Source organism: Oncorhynchus tshawytscha, linkage group LG25 (assembly GCF_018296145.1).
Source record: "Oncorhynchus tshawytscha isolate Ot180627B linkage group LG25, Otsh_v2.0, whole genome shotgun sequence".
Classification (NCBI taxonomy): Eukaryota; Metazoa; Chordata; class Actinopteri; order Salmoniformes; family Salmonidae; genus Oncorhynchus; species Oncorhynchus tshawytscha.
Window position 1 is genome coordinate 8,095,233 of NC_056453.1, and position 23,925 is coordinate 8,119,157.

A 23,925-nucleotide genomic window follows, 5' to 3' on the forward strand; every position below is an offset into this window, starting at 1 on the left:
GCAGATGTTAATGCGAGTGTAGCGAAATGCTTGTGCTTCTAGTTCCGACAATGCAGTAATAACCAACAAGTAATCTAACTAACAATTCCAAAACTACTGTCTTATACACAGTGTAAGGGGATAAAGAATATGTACATAAGGATATATGAATGAGTGATGGTACAGAGCAGCATAGGCAAGATACAGTAGATGATATCGAGTACAGTATATACATATGAGATGAGTATGTAAACAAAGTGGCATAGTTAAAGTGGCTAGTGATACATGTATTACATAAGGATGCAGTCGATGATATAGAGTACAGTGTATACGTATGCATATGAGATGAATAATGTAGGGTGAGTAACATTATATAAGGTAGCATTGTTTAAAGTGGCTAGTGATATATTTACATCATTTCCCATCAATTCCCATTATTAAAGTGGCTGGAGTTGAGTCAGTGTCATTGTCAGTGTGTTGGCAGCAGCCACTCAATGTTAGTGGTGGCTGTTTAACAGTCTGATGGCCTTGAGATGGAAGCTGTTTTTCAGTCTCTCGGTCCCAGCTTTGATGCACCTGTACTGACCTCGCCAGGATGCTCTCGATTGTGCATCTGTAGAAGTTTGTGAGTGCTTTTGGTGACAAGCCGAATTTCTTCAGCCTCCTGAGGTTGAAGAGGCGCTGCTGCGCCTTCTTCACGATGCTGTCTGTGTGAGTGGACCAATTCAGTTTGTCTGTGATGTGTATGCCGAGGAACTTAAAACTTGCTACCCTCTCCACTACTGTTCCATCGATGTGGATAGGGGGTGTTCCCTCTGCTGTTTCCTGAAGTCCACAATCATCTCCTTAGTTTTGTTGACGTTGAGTGTGAGGTTATTTTCCTGACACCACACTCCGAGGGCCCTCACCTCCTCCCTGTAGGCCGTCTCGTCGTTGTTGGTAATCAAGCCTACCACTGTTGTGTCGTCCGCAAACTTGATGATTGAGTTGGAGGCGTGCGTGGCCACGCAGTCGTGGGTGAACAGGGAGTACAGGAGAGGGCTCAGAACGCACCCTTGTGGGGCCCCAGTGTTGAGGATCAGTGGGGAGGAGATGTTGTTGCCTACCCTCACCACCTGGGGGCGGCCCGTCAGGAAGTCCAGTACCCAGTTGCACAGGGCGGGGTCGAGACCCAGGGTCTCGAGCTTGATGACGAGCTTGGAGGGTGCTATGGTGTTGAATGCCGAGCTGTAGTCGATGAACAGCATTCTCACATAGGTATTCCTCTTGTCCAGATGGGTTAGGGCAGTGTGCAGTGTGGTTGAGATTGCATCGCCTGTGGACCTATTTGGGCGGTAAGCAAATTGGAGTGGGTCTAGGGTGTCAGGTAGGGTGGAGGTGATATGGTCCTTGACTAGTCTCTCAAAGCACTTCATGATGACGGATGTGAGTGCTACGGGGCGGTAGTCGTTTAGCTCAGTTACCTTAGCTTTCTTGGGAACAGGAACAATGGTGGCCCTCTTGAAGCATGTGGGAACAGCAGACTGGCGAGGGTTAACACGTTTAAATGTCTTACTCACCTCGGCTGCAGTGAAGGAGAGACCGCATGTTTTCGTTGCAGGCCGTGTCAGTGGCACTGTATTGTCCTCAAAGCGGGCAAAAAAGTTATTTAGTCTGCCTGGGAGCAAGACATCCTGGTCCGTGACTGGGCTGGATTTCTTCCTGTAGTCCGTGATTGACTGTAGACCCTGCCACATGCCCCTTGTGTCTGAGCCGTTGAATTGAGATTCTACTTTGTCTCTGTACTGACGCATAGCTTGTTTGATAGCCTTGCGGAGGGAATAGCTGCACTGTTTGTATTCGGTCATGTTACCAGACACCTTGCCCTGATTAAAAGCAGTGGTTCGCGCTTTCAGTTTCACACGAATGCTGCCATCAATCCACGGTTTCTGGTTAGGGAATGTTTTAATCGTTGCTATGGGAACGACATCTTCAACGCACGTTCTAATGAACTCGCACACCGAATCAGCGTATTCGTCAATATTGTTATCTGACGCAATACGAAACATGTCCCAGTCCACGTGATGGAAGCAGTCTTGGAGTGTGGAGTCAGATAACCTACCACATAAGGCCAAGTCTATAATGGAGTTGCTTACCAAGAAGACTGTTTCTGAATGTTCCTGAGTGGCAAAGTTCTGACCTAAATCTGCTTGAAAAGCTATGGAAAGACTTGAAATTGCTGTCTAGCCATGATCCCCAACACCTTGACAGAGCTTGAAGAATTTTGAAAATAATAATGGCAAATACTGCGCATTCCAGGTGTGCAAAGCTCAAGAAGGTGTTACCTTCTTACCCAAGAAGGTGTTCTAATATGTTTTGACTTAGCAGGGTGAATACTTATCTAATCAAAGTATATTAGTGTTTTATTTATCATTAATCCCCCCACCCCCGCCCCAGAATTAAACAAATCTTCCACTTTGACATTAGAGTATTTTGTGCAGATTGTTTACAAAAATGACAATTTAATCCCACTTTGTAACATACTAAAATGTGAAGAAATCAAAGGGGGTGAATACGTATGATAGGCACTGAATCTATTCTAGTTCCTCCCTAGTTCCCTCTTTTCATCCCCAAATGGGGTTGTGCTTACACAAATGTCAGAAGTCAACCAATTTTATAATATTACATAAGGTTTGGGGCAATATTTCTACCAGAAATTTTGATACAGTACATGGTTCGTACAGTATAGGTCATGACCTTTGTCATTTGTCTAAATCATTGCTTCGCTTCTGGATAAAGAGCAAAGAAAGATGTTCTACAGGTCCAGTCCAAACAAACTATTCTTTGCCATCTTGTATTTCTGAAAAGGAGAGGAACATTTTCACTGCAGTCACATTTATCACACCGCTTTATTTAACTATTGTCTGTAAAATATTACTAAAACGCTGCTGAAGTTAAACAATCAAATAAATCACACAGCAAAGAACAATAGGCTGCATTTACACAGGCAACCCAATTCTGAACTTTTTTCCACTTATTGGTATTTTGACCAATCACATCAGATCTTTTCACATCAGCTCTTTTTCAGAGCGGATCTGATTGGTCAGAAGACCAATTAATGAGAAAAAAAACATACAGAATTGGGCTGCCCATGTAAACACAGACATAGAATGTGAGACTTTCATTTCTTTCTCCAAGCATCACATTTTCCATTACTACTGTAGCACCTTATTCAATAAGGTGTCCGTTCTTTACCAGTCATTTTACCATCTTTATCTACCACCATCATCAATGTGTGAAATGATAGTGTTCAAGTCCAAATAAATAACAAAACGCTTTGGGAAGTTGGTTTATAAGTTCAGATAGGCTATGTTTTTGTCAGATCTTAGTCTGGATAGCAGATACACACTGCTGGCATTTATCTGACACAACCACCTCCCTTTCTCTCTATGTTTTCATTTACCACCAGTGTTGCATTGTAACAGAGCTGTTTGAAATAGCTGCCTCGTTGCCATGGTGAAGCAAATTCCTGTGTGTAATATTTAGGCAGCTGGAAATAGAGTTGCTCTGTCAATATATACCCTGCAAGAGTAACTGTACGGCTAACTGCTACACAATAGCGTGATTCATGTGTGATTTGTATGATTGGTATTCTAAAAATACTCTTTATATTACATAATGATATTCAGTAAATCTGGAGATGAGGAAGAAATGCATCTAGGAACTGCTTGGTCAAGTGTGAATAACTGTAGACATTTGAAAACTGGAATGCAATTAAGTCAGGTAACCTCACGCATTAGTGTGTACACATTTGAAGCAATGTAGTAGCATGATTTCAAAGCAGCAGCTACTCTTCCTGGGGTCCACACAAAACATAATACAGAACATTAATAGACCAGATCAGCTCAAGGACCGAACTACATGGATGTAAAATAAGAATGCACGCGTAAATACAGTATGTACATATCAGTACATATACTGTACAGTACACTGCATATACCAAACATTAGGAACACCTTTTAAATATTTAGTTGCATTCCCCCCTTTTGCACTCAGAACAGCCTCAATTTGTCGGGGCATGGACTCTACAAGGTGTCAAACGCGTTCCACCGGGATGCTGGCCCATGTTGACTCCAACGCTTCCCACGGTTGTGTCAAGTTGGCAAGATGTCCTTTGGGTGGTGAACCATTGTTGATATACACGGGAAACTGTTGAGAGGGAAAAACCCAGCACCCACCTACTACCATACCCCATTCAAAGGCACTTAAATCGTTTGTCTTGCCCATTTACCTTCTGAATGGCACACATACACAATCCATGTCTCAATTGTCTCAAGACTTAAACATTATTCTTTAACCTGTCTCCTCCCCTTCATCTACACTGATTGAAGTGGATTTAACAAGTGACTTCAGTAAGGGATCCAAGCATTCACCTGGATTCACCTGGTCAGTCAGTAATGGAAAGAGCAGGTGTTCTTAATGTTTTGTTTACTCAGTGTACATGCTGTAGGTCTACAAGTTATTTAGGTCAGAAACGGGAGAGGCGTTGCGATGTGAGGTGCTATTTAATGTGTTTTTAATTCACATTCTGCTGTTTGCTTGAGTGATTTGAGATGGCAGGGAGTTCCATGCAATCATGGCTCTATATAATACTGTGCGTTGCCTTGAATTTGTTTTGGACTTGGGGTCTATGAAGAGACCCCTGGGAGAATATAGAAAATGTATCAGTGATGTGGTCCCCACGGTGAGGGTTCGCTGCTTCCCTCATCAAAAGCCCTGGATTAACACGGAGGTTGTAGCTGAACTAATGGACATGGTTACCACACACAGAGCTATCATAGACAACTCTGAGGCTACGGCCGAGGACAGGAATAAGTACAAGATGTCCCGCTATGACCTCCGCAGAGTCATCAAACGAGCAGAAGGACAATGTAGGAATAAGGTGGAATCATACTACACAGGCTCCGACGCCTGCTGCATGTGGCAGGGGCTACAGTCCATTACGGATTACAAAGAAAGGCCCAGCAGTGATCTGCCCAAAGATGCCTGTCTTCCAGACGAACTCAATGCATTTTATGCACCCTTCGACAATAACAACACCGTACCGTGTGTGAGGGCCCGCACCGACCCAGAGAACTGGGTGATGTCCCTCTCCGAGGCCGACGTGAGAAAGGTCTGTCATCAGGTCAACACCCGCAAAGCCACTGGGCCCAACGTTATTCCAAGGCGTGTTCTCACAGTGCAGAGCAGTTGGAAGGCATATTCACTGTAATTGTCAATCTCTCCTTGTCCCAGTCTGTAATCCCCCCATGTTTTAAGATGACCACCATCATTCCTGTCTCCAAGAACTCTTAGGCTTCATGCCACAATGACTATCGCCCTGTAGCACTCACTTCTGTAACCATGAAGTGCTTTGAGAGGCTGGTTATGGCACGCATTAACTCCACCATCCCAGACACCCTAGACCCACTCCAATTTGCATACCGGCACAACAAATCCATAGATGACGCAATCTCAATTGCTTTCCACACTGCCCTCACCCACCTAGATAAGAGGAATACCTATGTGAGAATGCTGTTCATTGACTACAGCTCAGCTTTCAACAACACTGTCCCCTCTAAATCCGTTACTAAGCTTAGGAATCTGGGTCTGAATACCTCCCTCTGCAACTGGAGGCTGGACTTCCTGACGGGCCGACCCCATGTGGTGAGGGTAGGCAACATCCCCTCTGCCACGCTGACCCTCAACGCGCGGGCCCCACAGGGGTGTGTGCGTAGTCCCTTCCTGTACTCCCTGTTCACCCACGACTGCGTGGTCACGCACAACTCCAACATCATCATCAAGTTTGCTGATGACACAATGGTGGTAGGCCTGATCACCGGCAACAATGAGTCAGCCTACAGGGAGGAGGTCATTGACCTGGCAGTGTGGTGCCAGAACAACAACCTCTCCCTCAACGTCAGTAAGACAAAGGAGCTGATCGTGGACTACTGGAAATGGGGAGGGGGGGTGAGCATGCCCTCATCCACATCGACGGAGCTGCTGTGGAGCAGGTCGAGAGCTTCAAGTTCCTCGGTGGCCAAATCACTAAAGACTTAAAATGGTCCAAACACACGCGCACAGTCGTGAAGAGGGCGTAGCAGCGCCTCCTCCCCCTCAGGAGGTTGAAAAAGTTTTGCATGGGCCCTCAAATCCTCTAAACATTCTACAGCTGTACAACTGAGAGTATCTTGACTCGCTGCATCACTGCCTGGTATGGAAATAGCACCGCCATCAATTGCATGGCGCTACAGAGGGTGATGCGGACAGCCCAGTACATCACTGGGGCCGAGCTCCCTGCCATCCACGACCTCTATATCAGGCAGTGTTGAAGGAAGGCCCGGAAAATCGTTAGACTCCATAGACTATTCTCTCTGCTTCCGTACGGCAAGCGGTACCAGTGCATCAAGTCTGACTGATGAATACTGTAGCTGACAAAATAGCTACACAGACTATCTGAGTTAACCTTATATCTTTATTGATCTTTTATTTTTGCACACTCACAGGGCCCTACACACACACACTGACTCCATCATCTACTCATTCTGAAAGTATTCAGACATTTAGTTACGTTACAGTCTTATTCTAACATTTATTAAATTGTTTGTTTTTCACATCAATCTACACACAATACCCCATATTGGCAAAGCAAAAACAGGTTTTTAGACATTTCCAGACCCTTTACTCAGTACTTTCTTTAAGCACCTTTGGCAGCGATTACAGCCTCGAGTCTTCTTGGGTATGACACCTGTATTTGGGGAGTTCTTCACTGCAGATCCTCTCAAGCTCTGTCAGGTTGGATGGGGAGCGTCGCTTCACAGCTGTTTTCAGATCTCTCCAGAGATGTTTGATCGGGTTCAAGTCCGGGCTCTGGTTGGGCCACTCAAGGACATTCAGAGATTTGTCCCGAAGCCACTCCTACATTTTCTTGGCTGTGTGCTTAGGGTCATTGTCCTGTTGGAAGGTGAACCTTTGCCCCAGTCTGAGGTCCTGAGTGCTTTGGAGCAGGTTTTCATCAAGGATCTCTCTGTACTTTGCCTCAATCCTGTCTCCCGCTGAAAAACATCTGCCGCTGAAAAACATCCCCACAGCATGATGCTGCAACCATCATGCTTCACCGTAGAGATGGTGCCAGGTTTCCTCCAGACATGACGCTTGACATTCAGGCCAAATAGTTCAATCTTGGTTTCATCTGAACAGAAAATATTTGTGTTTAGGTGCCTTTTTGAAAACTCCAACCAGGCTGTCATGTGTCTTTTACTAAGAGTGGTTTCCGTCTAGCCACTCTACCATAAAGGCCTGGTTGGTGCTGCAGAGATGGTAGTGCCTCTGGAAGGTTCTCCCATCTCCACAGAGGAACTCTGGAGCTCTGTCAGAGTGACCATCAGGTTCTTTGTCACCTCCTTGACCAAGGGCCTTTTCACCTGATTGCTCAGTTTGGCCGGGCGGCCAGCTCAAGAAAGAGTCTTGGTGGCTCCAAACTTCTTCCATTTAAGATTGATGGAAGCCACTGTGTTCTTGGGGACCTTAAATGATGCAGAAATGTTTTGGTACCTTTCCCCAGATCTGTGCCCCGACACAGTCCTGTCTCAGAGTTCTACGGACAATTCCTTTGACCTCATGGCTTGGTTTTTGCTCTGACATTCACTGTCAACTGTGGGACCTTATATAGACAGCTTTCCAAATCATGACAAATCTGAAATGACCACAGGTGGACTCCAATCAAGTTGTAAAAACATCTCAAGGATGAACAATGGAAGCAGGATGCACCTGAGCTCAATTTCGAGTCTCATAACAAAGGGTCTGAATACTTATGTGAATGTTGTTGATTTTTTACCTTTATTTAACTAGACAATTCCGTTAAGAACAAATTCTTATTTACAATGACGGCCTAGGAACAGTGGGTTAACTGCCTTGTCAGCTCAGGGATTCGATCTAGCATCCTTTCGGTTACTGGCCCAATGCTCTAACCACCCGTTGCCCCTGTAAATCATTTGTTTCTATTTTTATTTAATTATACATTTTCAAAAAAATCTCAAAACCTGTTTTCACTTTGTCCTCATTGGGTATTGTGTTTAGACTGATAAGGAAAACCGTGTATTTAATCAATTTTTGAATAAGGCTGTAACGTAACAAAATGTGGAAAATTGACGGGGGTCTGAATACTTTACGAATGCACTGTAATATCCGCATACTTTTATACTGACACACGCACACCCACTCACATACAAGCTGCTGCTACTCTGTTTATCTTATATCCTGTTGGCTAGTCACCTTACCCCTATACATACAGTATCTACCTACATCACGCCAGTATCCCTGCACATTTTAAATATGGAATTGGAACAGACCCTGTATATAGTATGCTTATTTACTTACTTATTGTGTTCGTCATATTTCTTCTTATTTCTTGTGTGTTTTTTTCTAGTACTACATTGTTATTGATTATTGCATTGTTGGGTTTTGAGTTTGCAAGAAAGGCATTTCACTGTACTTGTGCATGTGGCATTAAAACTTGAAACTTGAATGCCTTGTGGGGTATTAATCAATCAATCACATTTATGTATACAGCCCTTTTTATATCAGCAGATGTCTCAAAGTGATACAGAAACCCAGCCTAAAACTCTAAAGAGAAGGAAATGCAGATGTCCTGTAGAAGCACAGTGGCTATATAAAACTCTCTAGAAAGGCTGGAACCTATGAAGAAACCTAGAGAGGACCAGGCTCTCTGAGGGTGGCCAGTCCTCTTCTGGCTGTGCCCGGTAAAAATTACAAGAGTCCATGGCCATTAAGGCCAGCTCATTCTTCAAGATGTTCAAACGTTCATAGATAACCTGCAGGGTCAAATAATAATCAGGGTGGTTATAGAGGGTTGAAAGAGCAGGTCCGGGACAAGGTAGCACTTCCGGTGAACAGGTCAGGGTTCCATCGCACAGGCTAGAAAAGCTGAAACTGGAACAGCAGCACGACAAGGTAGCACGTCCGGTGAACAGGTCAGGGTTCCATCGACTCAGGCAGAACAGCAGAAACTGGAACAGCAGCACGACGAGGTGGACTGGAAATGGGGACAGCCAGGAGTCGTCAGGCCAGGTAGTCCTGAGGCATGGTCGTAGGGCTCAGGTCCTCCTGAAGGAGAGAGAGAGATGGGAAAATTAGAGGGAGCATACTTAAGATCAGATTACACCAGGACAGACTGACCCTAGCCTAGATAGACTATTGGAGCATAGATACTGGAGACTAAGAAAGGGGTCTGTCAGAGCTGTATGTTAGTTGATTAAATATACTATTTTTAATTTAACACATTCATATTTCTAATGAAATCTAGAAGTGATGCAGTCAATCTCTCCAATTGATTGATTGACTCTGTTCTTTCCCCTGCAGGGTGAATTTGGCGTTAGCCTACACAGAGCTAACTGAGGAGTTGGGACGTCTCCAAGCACTGAGCTCTAAACAAAAAGAGATCTTGAGGATGGTCTCTCAGGAGCAGCATAGCCCAGGTTAGTAACGTCCCTGGAAAATGATATATGGCCCACATTTAACAGGCTAGCCCAGGTTAGCAGCATCCTTATAGAAGTTTACATCTTAATAACATCTAAAAAATATTTAAAACATCAACAATCACTATACAACCTTGTCATGACATCACAAAAGGCGCTAAAATAACATTGTTGCAACCAGTGTTGTCCACTGGAAACAAGCAACACCTTTCTCTTCCTGTGTCATATCAACATACGTTTCTCTCAGCTATCTCTTTACGGCAAACCCCAATCCAAAAAAGTGTTGCTCCCTATCCCTAATGCATGCTCTGAGTGTACAAAACAATAAGAACACTTTCCTAATATTGAGTTACACAGCCCCCCCCAATGCTTACCCCAGTTGTGTCAAGTTGGCTGGATGTCCTCTGGGTGGTGAAGTATTGTTGATAAACACGGGTAACTGTTGAGTGTGAAAAACCCAACAGCGTTGCAGTTCTTGACATGCTCAAACCAGTGCACCTACTACCATACCCCATTTCAAAGGCACTTAAATATTTTGTATTGCCCATTCACCCTCTGAATGGCACACATACACAATGTCTCAATTGTCTCAAGGCTTAGAAATCATTATTCTTTAACCTGTCTCCACCCCTTCATCTACACTGATTGAAGTGGATTTAACAACTGACATCAATAAGGGATCATAGCGTTCACCTGGATTCACCTGGTCAGTCTATGTCATGGTAAGAGCAGGTGTTCTTAATGTTTTATACAGTATATTGTTATGCATTTTCTACTGAAATACAGGGTGGGAAATGAGTAAGCTTTACACGCACATCTTGAAATCAGCATTGTCATGCTCACCTTACAATACAAGACTTGCTTTATTGGTCCATTTGCACAGATATTCTTAATTTTGTGTTGTCACAGTACTCAACCTGACACACAACACACACATCACAGGCTGGGAGCAGGAAATTGGCTGCTGCAGAGCAACACCCCTGGAGAAATGAGGGGTAAAGAAAAACAGAGGTAGATAGTATATGGGACATACACTACCATTCAAAAGTTTGGGGTCACTTAGAAATGTCCTTGTTTTTGAAAGAAAAGCACATTTTAAAATGACAGCAAATTGATCAGAAATACAGTGTAGACATTGTAAATGTAAATGACTATTGTAGCTGGAAACGGCTGATTTTTAATAGATTATCTACATAGGCGTACAGAGGCCCATTATCCGCAACCGTCACTCCTGTGTTCCAATGGTACGTTGTGTTAGCTAGCTATCATTTTGTAAGGCTGATTGATCATTAGAAAACCATTTTACATTTATTTTAGCAAGGCTGAAAACTGTTGTTTTGATTAAAGAAGCAATTTACACTGTATTTCTGATCAATTTGATGTTATTTTAATGGACAAAAAAAATTTGCTTTTCTTTCAAAAAGTTACCCCAAAGTACAGTATATGGCTTTCAGCTCACTCCCTGCAGTTTTCCCCCCAGTCAACTCAGGGATTTGAACCAGCAACCCTCCGGTTACTGGCCTGCCTCTCTAACTACATACTCAGCTCATACTCAGCCCTGTTTCAAGATAATTAAAAGAAATAGAAGAATGAACTAGACTATATTGGGATATAAAGTAGGCCTGCAGCTATTTTTCTTTTACTCTCCTGGGGTTGCAGAGTGACAAATACAGTAACTCTGCAAAACAGAGAAATCCTCTTCCTTAAGTCTGTTTTCTCTATATTTCAAGTCTCTGTGGATAGTTTGAGAGCACAGCAACCCCCCTCCTTTTTTAAATACTTTTTTTCACTCAACCACAGAACCATACGTTTCACCTTTGAGATGCTTCTGATTCACCAATGCAAGCCTTGTTTTTAGCTAGATGGCTGATAGTTATCTTATGATTACAGGAAGCACAACATAATGTACTGTAAAAATTGTCTACATCATCTTAGATCTGTGTCTTAGGTAAGCGGAAAATAAATCTATTCAAGGGTGTTTCTTTTTTGCATATCTTGTTGAGTGTGCTGCTTGTTTGCGAATTGAGTTATGTCTTTTGATCAGACAAACATTTGTACTGCAAATCCAGAGCAACACAGCATGTCTGACACACAGTAGAGATAAGTACAGGAATGTTATTCAAGAAAATAGATATGAAAGATTATACACTTTTTCTTCATCATTATTAAAAATGTATTACACTATCTGATATTGCTAGAGATTTTACCAGACCAAAACTCCTCCTGACCCTAGTTACTTCTCATATGTAATTATGAATAACAACAGGCTCTAGTCCTATTTTGGTGAGAATCTATCATTTTGATCTTCCAGAGACAGCCACAGGCAGTCTTGTCTCGTGTGCTGCTCTCTGACTCCCCGCGTCTCTCCTGTCTCCTCAGTCCAACGCCACTCCCACCCCCCTTCTCCCATCCCTCACCCACGCCACTCCCCCGTGCCCCAGCGACACTCCCCCATCCCCCAACGCCACTCCCCCGTCCCTCCTCAGCACCACTCCCCCATTGCCCAGTGCCGCTCCCCGGTGCTCCAGCCGCAGCATCTCTCCCCGGACATGCACCGCCGCTCGCCCCTGCTGGACGTCAACGATGGGCCTGCTTCCTACTCCTGCCGGCCAGCCAGCCACCACCTGAGGGCCAGCTTCCAGGGCCGACGGAGCTACTCCGAGGTGGCCGACCCCTCGGCCTACCAGCGGCCACCGCGCTTCAGCCTGGACCCCGTGTCCACACTGCCCAAGCCCCGGCCCTACAGGGACTCCGGCTACTCAAAGCAGCATCAGCAGCATGAGCATGGCGGCTCCCAGCATGGAGGGTCACCCCACAGAGGAGGCCAGCTCCGAGCTTCCCAGTCTGGGCTAGAGAGGGCAGGGAGTGAGGTGGGCCTCCATGAAAGTTCCTGCCACTCTCGAGAGCTGCCCTTCCCCCTGTCCGAGGTCTCTCCCAGGTCTCACCTGCACTTTGAGCCCCTGCCACCCCCCCACGCCCGCCCCCCAGCTTCCGCAGTCCTCTGAAGACGAGGAAGAGTGGATCTGTCCGCACCCCATCAGCCCCCCACGGACGCTGGGCGTGCCCAACAATTTGTCCGCTCATGGGGTCATGAAGGGGCCAGCGTCCTGCTCGGCTTTCCCCATCCCATCCAGACCCAACACTCTGACCTGCCACCCACCAGGCTACCTGCACACAGAGCACGCCCAGTCCTGGCCCTCCATCAATGTGAGTCACACGCACACTCTATCCCAAATATACTGTATAATAATATCTTTATTATATCAAAACATTCTCTAAAATTGTAAAATGGGTCAGTTAGCTTGCTATTCCGATCAGTCAAAATCTCTCTCTTTGAAAATAAACTGCCCTTGACTTGCCAATGTCTTCCTGCACTGTGCTATTTCATGGGAAATGCTCTGTGTAACATGGCATATGTTCTGATGCACCTCTACATATAAGCTTATTTTCTTCATGACCTAAATGGTCAAACTATTATCATTGATTGTTGCCATAGACCCACACTGCTTGTTGACCTGAATATGTGTGTGTGTGTGTGTGTGTGTGTGTGTGTGTGTGTGTGTGTGTGTGTGTGTGTGTGTGTGTGTGTGTGTGTGTGTGTGTGTGTGTGTGTGTGTGTGTGTGTGTGTGTGTGTGTGTGTGTGTGTGTGTGTGTGTGTGTGTGTGTGTGTGTGTGTGTGTGTGTGTTTTCGTTGCAGCTGTGGATGGAGACAGAAGAGAGTGACATGAGAAGCTGCCCTCTGTGCCAGCTGATCTTTCCCATGGGTTACCCTGACGACGCCCTAATCAAGCACATCGACTCGCACCTGGAGAACAGCAAAATCTGATCGCCATGGCAACACAGCACCCTCTTTTTAGTTGCAACAATTCTTTACTTACATTGTGGAGTATTTTAGGTTTGGTTTTGTTTTATAGCTGGGTGCCTTTTGTTTGACAAGACAAGAGGGCTTATTGTGTGTTTAGTAGTCCATGTCTGGGAAAAGGTTTAGGGAATGACAAGGATGGCTTCGAGGTTCATGACAGACAATGTCCTGAGGGTTCCAGGCCACTTGCAGTCCATTTGTTTTTATATCTTACACCTTACCACTACTACTTGCTGTAAAGTGGCCTGCTTTAGTTTGACTCTCTACCCATGTACAGTATAAGGCTTGTGAAATACAGACCAACTACAATTAATTCCTGGAATTATCTGGGGGACCAGATGGATAAATCCAGTTTGTTTGTTCTTCAGGGCTTGACAATGTGCAGTCAGAGGTCAGAGTTATGAAGAGAGGATGTGTGACTGTGACTGATTGTATGTAGGGAAGAATTTGTCCTGCAGGGTGGGGCATGTAGTTGCTATGACAACCTTGCTGTGGTGAAACGCATAGGCAGATTATCTGTATTATCTTGCTGCCTGATCAGAAATCCATATAAATCTGAGCACATTAAGTTAACCTACACTATATAAGCCTATAGTCCCCCCTATATTATTTATTTAACTCCCTAGAGTTGATGTCTGCGCCCCACGGACATTTAATTGGCATAATACAAAAATCCCCATATAAAAATCTATCAATTTTAGCTAGAGATCTGTTTTTGCATGGGATGTGTCTCAACGGCATCAGCCAATGCCACACGTTTGCATCTGAGGTGAAAGGTGACAGAGCTCGAGCAGTGGTCTTCTCACAAAATCGTCTGTAGCATCTGAACTATTTTGCTCTACGACCCCCACAAGCGTCTTGGGACTGGTCTGAAGTCGGTTCAGCCGATCTGCCGACTCCTGTCTGTAGCGTCCAAACAGTTTGGGATACACGCTAATATGACCCCTCTGTGGAAAGGTGAGACTCTCACGATCATGTCGGTTGAACTTCTCCCTGTACCAGTTGAAAAAAAATGGAAGTACTGTATATCTGGAGACTGTTTAGTGCCAAAAATAAGGGGTTAAATACATGTTAAAAAATATATAAAAAATTGTTTCCTGATCTTTCTTATATCTTTCAGATATAGGAAAGACACTTTAGAACAAACTTCCTTTATCTGTTGTTCCATGTAGTGAATATGTTATTCAATGCATTGGTATGGGCTAATAGCAGTAGGGCCAAACATTTTTTAGCACAAATTATTTTGTAATATTTTTGGGGATACATCAAGGGGTTTGAAAGTTCAAAATCAAATAGCAAAAATATCCTTGGTATGACCTTCTTAAAACAATTACATAGAGCTTAGTAGAACCCCACCCCACCTCCCCGGCTTAGACAGGGCTTAGACTGTAATGGGTTAAAGGGCCATTTCCACCACTTTTTAACCTAATTGTCATTATCTCCAGCACAATACCAGTGTCTACATATGTGAAAATGGTGCATTTCTATGCTTTGTAGAAATAAATATAACATTTAAAAAACGGTGATTCTCAAACACTGTGAGATGCACAGTGAAGTGAGGAGCAAGAAAATGCCCTCTGGCTAATCAATGTTTTTTTTTTTTTTTATGCTACCCTGTGATGTCACAGAGAAGCATTTTTTGGACCTTTGCTCTTATCTTTTTAACCACATTTCATAGAAACACGCTGTTTTCACATATGCAGACACTGGTTTGGTGCTGGAGATAATGAATATGTATCATTTGTATCATTTGATATATAATGTATCATTTGATATATCTGTAAGTAATGAGGCAAAAAAAATCTGTAAAAGGAAATATTTGTGCTGAACATGTCTTATGTTGGTGAAATTTCCCCCTCCTAAGCTTGCACAATACTGTATATAGCTAGTGGGACAGGAGTTTGTATATGGAAGAGGGAATGGAATATATTTGTATATGATAACAATGATTCAACTGGGAGTCTCTTTAGTCTTCCTGAACATCCGACCTGCAAACACATCTGATAAAGTATTTATAAGATTTCTCAATCTTACAGTCTGAAGCTGGCACACTTTGCATTTTATATCTAATATATATAGATGTCAAATATAACCCCAAAAAATCAGAGTGGGTGTTGTATGGAATAACACACATGGAATCATGTAGTATCCAAAAAAAAGAAGTGTTAAATAAATCAAAATATATTTTAGATTTTAGATTCTTCAAAGTAGCCACCCTTTGACTTGACAGCTTTGCACAGTCTTGGCATGGCTACTTTGAAGAATCTCAAATATAAAATAGATTTTGATTGGTATAACACTTTTTTGGTTACAACATGATTCCATATGTGTTATTTCATAGTTGTGATGTCTTCACTATTATTCTACAATGTAGAAAATAGTAAAAATAAAGAAAAACTCTTGAATGAGTAGGTGTGTCCAAACTTTTGACTGGTTCTGTATGTATGTGTATGGCTCTGGTTACTATATGTCCTAAAACCTAGTACAAAGGGGTGGGAAAATTAAATTCCAATCAAATCAGATCTGAAAAAGATCTGATGTTAAAAGATCTGTTGTCATTGGTCAAAAGACCAATTAGTGGACAAAATATCAGAATTGGGCTGCCTGTGTAAATGCAGCTTCTGAGAATTTACTGATGTATATTCCTATGATTCTGTGTAAAAACAAAATAACGACGCATTTTTAAATCTCAAAATTATTTCACTTTGGGAACTCCGTTCCCACACATTCCCGCCCACTTCCACACCTGGTAGTACAGTACATCTATATTCTAATTTGAAACTAACAACGATATCACAATATGTGATTGGGCAGTTAGATAAATAGTATTAATTACTTCCATGCCCACACAGACAACATTGGCTATCATTGACTGTGTACAGAATTCTATGTTAGATTGTATACCTTTTGATTACTTTGACTGAAGGAACAGTCACTACTCTTTTATAACCACATTTTGATGTGCTACAGCCTGAATTCAAAATGTATTTTGAAAATCTATGACGAAGTGAAAACATGTTTTTAGAAATGTTTACAATTTTATTGAAAATGAAGAACAGAAATATCTCATTTACAAGTATTCACACCCTTTTGTTATGACACTCCAAATTGAACTCAGCTGCATCCAATTTCCAATCGTCGCTACAACTTGATTGGAGTCCACCTGTGGCCAATTCATTGTTTTGGACATGATTTAGAATGAAACACAACTATGTATATAAGGTCCGACAGTTGACAGTGCAGGTCAATTTTTTTGTTGCTAGGGATGGCTCGAGTTTGAAGTGGAGTGAGTACAGGGCTTAGCATGACTCTCGAGAAGGCTAAAAATAGATTTTGGCTTGGAAAAGTTGAATATTTTCAGAAGGAGTCGGGTAATTAGTTAAGGGAGGAAGATTGCAGGGAAAGAGAGAGGAGGTTGAAAGACTGAGGGAGGCAGAGGATAGGTTTGAATCTGTTGAAGTTAGCAATAACAAGGGAGAGGGTATGTCGAGAAAGATTGGTGTCAAGATCAAATGGAGTGAGCCGGACGTCAGTTCGAGTTCTGGAGGTGTAATGGAAGGGGTAGAAGGTGTCGTGTGGAGCTCGGAGCCTGAGCTTTGCATTGATGGACATGGTTATGGCAAAGATACGTTTGGTCCAGTGCGAGTGAGATTTTTGAAGAGGGTGGAACCAGGGCTTTTTTGTTGATCAACTTGAGGAAAGACCTGTATCTTGCTTTGCGCTTAGGTAGTGTTGGGCAGTGTTGAAGGGAGTGATTCCTGGGGTAGCGTTAAGTATGGAGCTGGAGCAATTTAAGTTGAAGATTCCTGGTGTTTGTGACGCTCACCGTTTTGTGTGACGCAGATCAAGAAGGACCTTGGGAGTTGACCAGGGATGGCAGGTGACCAAGAACCAAATGACCTCTGACAGAACTACAGAGTTCATTGGCTGAGATGGGAGAACCTGCCAGAAGGAACAGTCTCTACAGCACTTTACCAATCTGGGCTATATGGGAGAGTGGACAGACGGAAGCCACTCCTGAGAAAAAGGCACATGACCGCACACTTGGAGTTTGCAAAAAAGGCACATGAAAGACTCTGAGAGCGTAAGGCAAAAGATTCTGTGGTTTGGTGAGACAGAAATGTAACTATTTGGCCTGAATGCATGAAGCTCATCACCCGTCTAACACCATCCCTACCATGAAGCATGGTGGAGGCAGCATCATGCTATGGAGATGCTTTTCAGTGGCAGAGACTGGTAAGGATAGAGGTGAATACAGGCAAATCCTTGATGAGCATCTGCTTCAGAGTTCTAACGACCTTAGACTTGGGGCGAAGATTTATGTTCCAATAGGACAATGACCCCAAGCATAATACAGCCAAAGCAACGCTGTAATGGCTTCAGGACAAGAATGTTCGTCCTTCAGTGGCCCCAGCCAAAGCCCAGTCTTGAATTCCATTGAAAATCTTTTGAAAGACTTCGCCACAGCTCCCCATCTAACTTAACAGAACTTGAGAAAATCTGCAAGGAAGAATGGGAGAAAATCCCCAAATCCAGATGTGTAAAGCTGACATCGACACACCCAAGAAGACTCAAAGCTGACACCGACACACCCAAGAAGACTCAAAGCTGACACCGACACACCCAAGAAGACTCAAAGCTGACACCGACACACCCAAGAAGACTCAAAGCTGTAATCACCGCCAAAGGTGTTTCTACAAAGTATTGACTCAGGGGTGTGAATACTTGTGTAAATTAGATTTCTGTATTTCATTCTTAATACATTTGAGAGAAGAAATTATTAACATGTTTTCACTTTGTCATTATGGGGTATTGTGTGTAGATGGGTGAGAGAGAAAAAAGATTGAATCCGTTTTGAATTCAGGCTGCAACACAACAAAATGTATGAATGCTTTCTGAAGGCTCTGTACAGTATGTCTACAGCACACACACATGCTTATCTCTCTTGATGATGACTAAGTACCAACTAATCATATCATGCTCACAGATATGAATGGAGAGATGATACATACAGTAGACATGAATAGATAGATTATACTGTTCTAACGAACACATTCATGACCAAAATATGTTGACCAGCAGCTGTAGTACATAGCAAACATGCCTATCAGCTCACAATGTTAAGCAGTGAAATGTATATACAGTATGTTGTCATTTCAATGGCCACATATACACAGACACTTTGTTGGAATAGGAGTCCGACACTCAAGCCACTATTCACAAAGAGTTAACTCGGGAGATACAGTATGTAAAGATTTCCTCTTTCGCTTTTCTTTTTCCTCAAATCCTCCATCAAGAATCAAATCAGATGGAGCACTGGCGTTGACAGTCTAAAAACAATCTTCAATCCCTCAGCCTGTGATTTCTAGCTTTGAGACTGATCTGATGATAACAGAAAACCCTCGTCTGGAAAGACTCCGGGGACATAGCTTTGTGAATATGGCTCCCCTTTGGGGCCTCTCTGTGGCTCTGGGGACCACATGACGACTGACTGATAAGAACTCATCAGATCTGTCTAACAAGCTAAAGGGCCGCTAACGAGGAAGAATAATCATTATTTTGTGAGTACACTGCTGGCTTTCAAGAACTTTCAACAATGTGTGAAAAATTATAAGAACAAGAGATGCATAAGGACTTCTTTTTTTATGTAAGTATGTAAATATTCTGATGAATAAACTGTAACTTGCACTGAAATTACTCTTGTAATTGGTTGGTTTCACAGCAGCCTGGTAAAGCTTAGCAATGTCTGGCCTGGATAACTGTTTATCTCTGAAAACTCACCACAGTGGAGATAAAATATTAGAGATACAGAATAAATATGTAGAGATACACAATGAATGCTATTAGTAGTCAAGATAGCATTTATTGTGCATTCAAAAAATTATATCTCCACTGTGATGAATATTCAGAGATTAACAGTTATCCAGTCCAGTCAGTGCTAAGCTTTACCAGGCTGCTGTAGTGTCTATTTCCCATATTTCTATCTATCCCTCCCAGAGCCACTCCAAACTGCAGAGCGGAATCTGAGCACAAGAGGGAAGCAGTCGGAATCACATTGGGAATTACAATCCACTCTCTTTACTGTCTATTTCGTAAACTACAGATAGGCATGAACACACTTGCGCTCTCTCTCTCGCACGCACACACTTGTTTTTCTATCCTCCCTAAACCCTAACCCCTTAACCTAATTCTAACCTTAATTGGACCCTAAACCTAACCCCTAAGCTTAAAATAGCCTTTGTCCTCGTGGCGATGTGGGAAATGTCCCCACTAGGGAGAATTTTCCTTGTTTTACTATCCTTGTGGAGATTTTGGTGGGATTTTAGGTCCCCAACGAGGATAGAATAACAAGATTACATATACACACACAAGGTGTGGTGAATTGTGTGGGCTGTATTGTACTGTGCATGCAGCTGTCACGAGCAGTGGGTCATCAGCAGCTGTAATCAGACACATTCATTCGAGCCCAGTGCTGACTACATACTGTGAGAAAGAGAGCTGAGCTGACTGTGAAGACATGTTATTCACCCCACCCAAAACATACTGTTTCAGAAGTAATCAACTTTGAGGAGAGCTCTGCTGTTGTATCCCACTAAACAATTCGGATGATTCCTCTATGGTTATAGTAAGGTTGTGTGATAACTAGTATGCATTGATAGTGCAATGCATTTATAGTGGGTTTAGGGACCAGTGTCTTTTTCTAGGCTAATTTGCCTGCCAATTTACAACTCTTAATCTGATGTGATTGTTTGTTCTTGGTGAATCTACGCAAAAAGCTTTGCTGGACCACATAGGACTACACTCCACCACAGCATATACCACTTTATATACGGACACCAAAAATATCTCAGCTCTTTTTTTTATGACTACCCAACATCTGTAGAGCAGCTCTCAAATGATCTCGACTAACCTGCACCCACGCACATTGACTCAGTACCAGTACCCCCTGTGTATAGCCTCGTTATTGTTATGCACATTCCTTGTGTTACTTTTTGATTGATTTGATTTTCTTTACTTTAGTTTATTTAGTAAATATTTTATCAACGGTATTTCTTGAACTGCGTTGTTGGTTAAGGGCTTGTAAGTAAGCATTTCCCGGTAAGGTCTACAACTGTTGTATTCGGCGCATGTGACAAATAACATTTATTTGTATTTTATTTTGATTTGAATTGACTACCTAACCTTTCGAGCAGTGAATTTCAAGTACAGATTCAACCACAAAGACCAGGGAGGTTTTCTAATGCCTCGCAAAGAAGGGCACCTATTGGTAGATGGGTACAAATATAGAAAAAAGCAGACAGTGAATATCCCTTTGAGCATTAATTACACTTTGGATGGTGTATCAATATATCCAGTCACTACAAAGATACAGGCGTCCTTCCTAACTCAGTTGCCGAAGAGGAAGGAAACCGCTCAGGGATTTCAACATGAGGTCAATGGTGACTTTAAAACAGTTACAGAGTTGAATGGCTGTGATAGCAGAAAACTGAGGATGGATCAACAACATTATAGTTGCTCCGCAATACTATCCTAAATGACAGAGTGAAAAGAAGGAAGCCTGTACAGAATAAAAATATTCCAAAACATGCATCCTGTTTACAACAAGGCACTAAAATAAAACTGTTAAAAATGTGGCAAAGAAATAAAGTTTATGTCTTGAATACAAAGTGTTATGTTTGGGGCAAATCCAACTGAACACATCACTGAGTACCACTCTTCAATATTTGAAAGTTTGGTGGTGGCTGCATAATGTTATATGTATGCTTGTCATTGGCAAGGACAAGGGAGTTTTTTAGGGTAAAAAGAAACTAGAACTAAGCACAGGCAAAATCTGGTTCAGTCTGCTTTCCAACAGACACTGGGAGACAAATTCACCTTTCAGCAGGACGACAACCTAAAACACAAGGTCAATTATATACTGGAGTTGCTTACCAAGATGACATTGAATGTTCCTGAGTGGCCTAGTTACAGTTTTGACTTAAATCGGCTTGAAAATCTATGGCAAGACTTGAAAATGGCTGTCTAGCAATAATCAACAACCAACTTGTCAGAGCTTGAAGAATAATGTGCAAATATTGTACAATCCAAGTGTGCAAAGCTCTTAGAGACTTACCCAGAAAGATTCACAGCTGTACTCACTGCCAACAGTGAATCTAACATGCATTGACTCATGTGTATACTTGTAAATTAGATATTTCTGTATTTTATTTTAAATACATTTGCAAAAAAAATGTACATGTTTTTACTTTGTCATTGTGGGGTGCTGTGTGTAGATGGGTGAGAGAGGAAAACATCTATTTAACCCATTTTGAATTCAGGCTGTAACACAACACAATGTGGAATAAGTCAAAGGCTGTGAATACTTCTGAAGGCACTGTATGTTTATCCTCTGCTGCAGTAAGTATTTCTGCCTAACTCCCCCTCTCTACCCCTGCACCATAGCCCTGTTTCCTAGCTTCAGCTCTCTGTCGCTAACCTCGAGCTATACCTCAGGAACTCACATGCTCAAAGCATCCACCCATCCGGTCCTTACTAACCACAAACCCCTAGCAGAGCTGAGCACAGGATGTGCGCACATACCCATTTATAGTCTGGACTGAAGAGCTACAGTACCAAGAAAAATCCCACACGTATTGACCTATTCAAATAGTGATACAGGCCATACCTTCCTCTCTCATGAAAGAAAAACTCCTACACTCCGCACACGCACGCACACACTCATACAGTACCAGTCAAAAGTTTGGACACACCGACTCATTCAAGGGATTTTCTTTATTTTTACTATTTTCTACATTGTAGAATAATAGTGAATACATCAAAATGATGAAATAACACATGGAATCATGTAGTAAGCAAGAAAGTGTTAAACAAATAAAAATATATTTGAGATTTGAGATTCTTCAAAGTAGCCGCCTTGATGACAGCTTTGCACACTCTTGGCATTCTCTTAAACTAGCTTCATGAGTAATGCTTTTCCAACAGTCTCGAAGGAGTTCCCACATATGCTGAGCACTTGTTGGCTGCTTTTCCTTCACTTTGCGATCCAACTCATCCCAAATCATCTCAATTGGGTTGAGGTCGGGTGATTGTGGAGGCCAGGTCATCTGATGCAGCACTCCATCACTCTCCTTGGTCAAATAGCCCTTACACAGCCTGAAGGTGTGTTTTGGGTCATTGTCCTGTTGAAAAACAAATGATAGTCCCACTAAGCGCAAACCAGATGGGATGACGTATAGCTGCAGAATGCTGTGGTAGCCATGCTGGTTAATTGTGCCATGAATTCTAAATAAATCACAGAAAGTGTCACCAGCAAAGCACCCCACACCATCACACATCCTCCTCCATGCTTCACGGTGGGAACCATACATGCGGAGATCATGTATGGTTCACCTACATGCGGAGTTCACCTTGCGTCTCACAAAGATACGGCGGTTGGAGACCAAAGGACAGATTTCCACCAGTCCAATGTCCATTGCTCGTGTTTCTTGGCCCAATCAAGCCTCTTCTTATTATTGGTGTCCTTTAGTAGTGGTTTCTTTGCAGCAATTCGACCATGAAGGCCTGATTCACGCAGTCTCCCCTGAACAGTTAATGTTGAGATGTGTCTTACTTTTGTTTGGGCTGCAATTTCTGAGGCTGGTAACTCTAATTAACTTATCCTCTGCAGCAGAGGTAACTCTGAGTCTTCCTTTCCTGTAGTGGAGAGCCAGTTTCATCATAGCGCTTGATGGTTTTTGCGACTGCACTTGAAGAAACTTTCCAAGTTCTTGAAATGTTCCGTATTGACTGACCTTCATGTCTTAAAGTAATGATGGACTGTTGTTTCTCTTTGCTTATTTGAGCCGTTCTTGCCATAATATCTTTTACCAAATAGGGCTATCTTCTGTATACCACCCCTAGCTTGTAACAACACAACTGATTGGCTCAAACGCATAAAGAAGGAAAGAATTTCCACAAATAAACTTTTAATAAGGCACACCTGTTAATTGAAATGCATTGCAGGTGACTATCTCATTAAACTGGTTGAGATTATGCTGGTTTATTAAGATGGTTTATTTTGATTTGTTTTACACTTTTTTACTTACATGATTCCATGTGTTATTTCATAGTTTGATGTCTTCACTATTATTCTACAATGTAGAAAATAGTAAAAATAAAGAACATCCCTTGAATGAGTGGGTGTGTCTAAACCTTTTACTGGTACAAATATATATATATTATATTATATATTTTATATATATATATATATATATATATATATATATATATATTAGTACCAGTGAAAAATATACAGTGCTGTGAAAAAGTATTTGTCCCCTTCCTTAGTTTTTTGCACATTTGTCACACTTAAATGTTTCAGATCATCAAACAAATTTTAATATTACACAAAGATAACCCAAGTAAACACAAAATGCAGTTTTTAAGTGATCATTTGATTTATTAAGGGAAAAAAGCTAAGGGAAAAAAGCATGGCCCTATGGTGACAAAGTAATTGCCCCCCCTTGTTAATCACATTTTTTGGAAAGCTGAGTTCAATTTCACGAGCCACACCCAGGCCTGATTACTGC

At 42.5% G+C, this 23,925-nt stretch overlaps 1 protein-coding gene across 1 annotated transcript in view; it reads left to right on the plus strand.

Moving 5' to 3' along the window:
- The window catches only part of LOC112224752 (TANK-binding kinase 1-binding protein 1-like), a 121,440-nt gene extending 105,902 nt beyond the window's left edge, over nt 1-15,538 (plus strand). The window contains exons 8-11 of the mRNA XM_042305922.1: nt 9,379-9,494; nt 11,874-12,300; nt 12,452-12,701; nt 13,193-15,538. Of these exons, the coding sequence (XP_042161856.1) occupies nt 9,379-9,494; nt 11,874-12,300; nt 12,452-12,701; nt 13,193-13,321 (922 nt within the window). The 3' untranslated portion in view covers nt 13,322-15,538. The remainder of the gene's footprint in view (nt 1-9,378; nt 9,495-11,873; nt 12,301-12,451; nt 12,702-13,192) is intronic.
- Nucleotides 15,539-23,925: the final 8,387 nt, after the last annotated feature.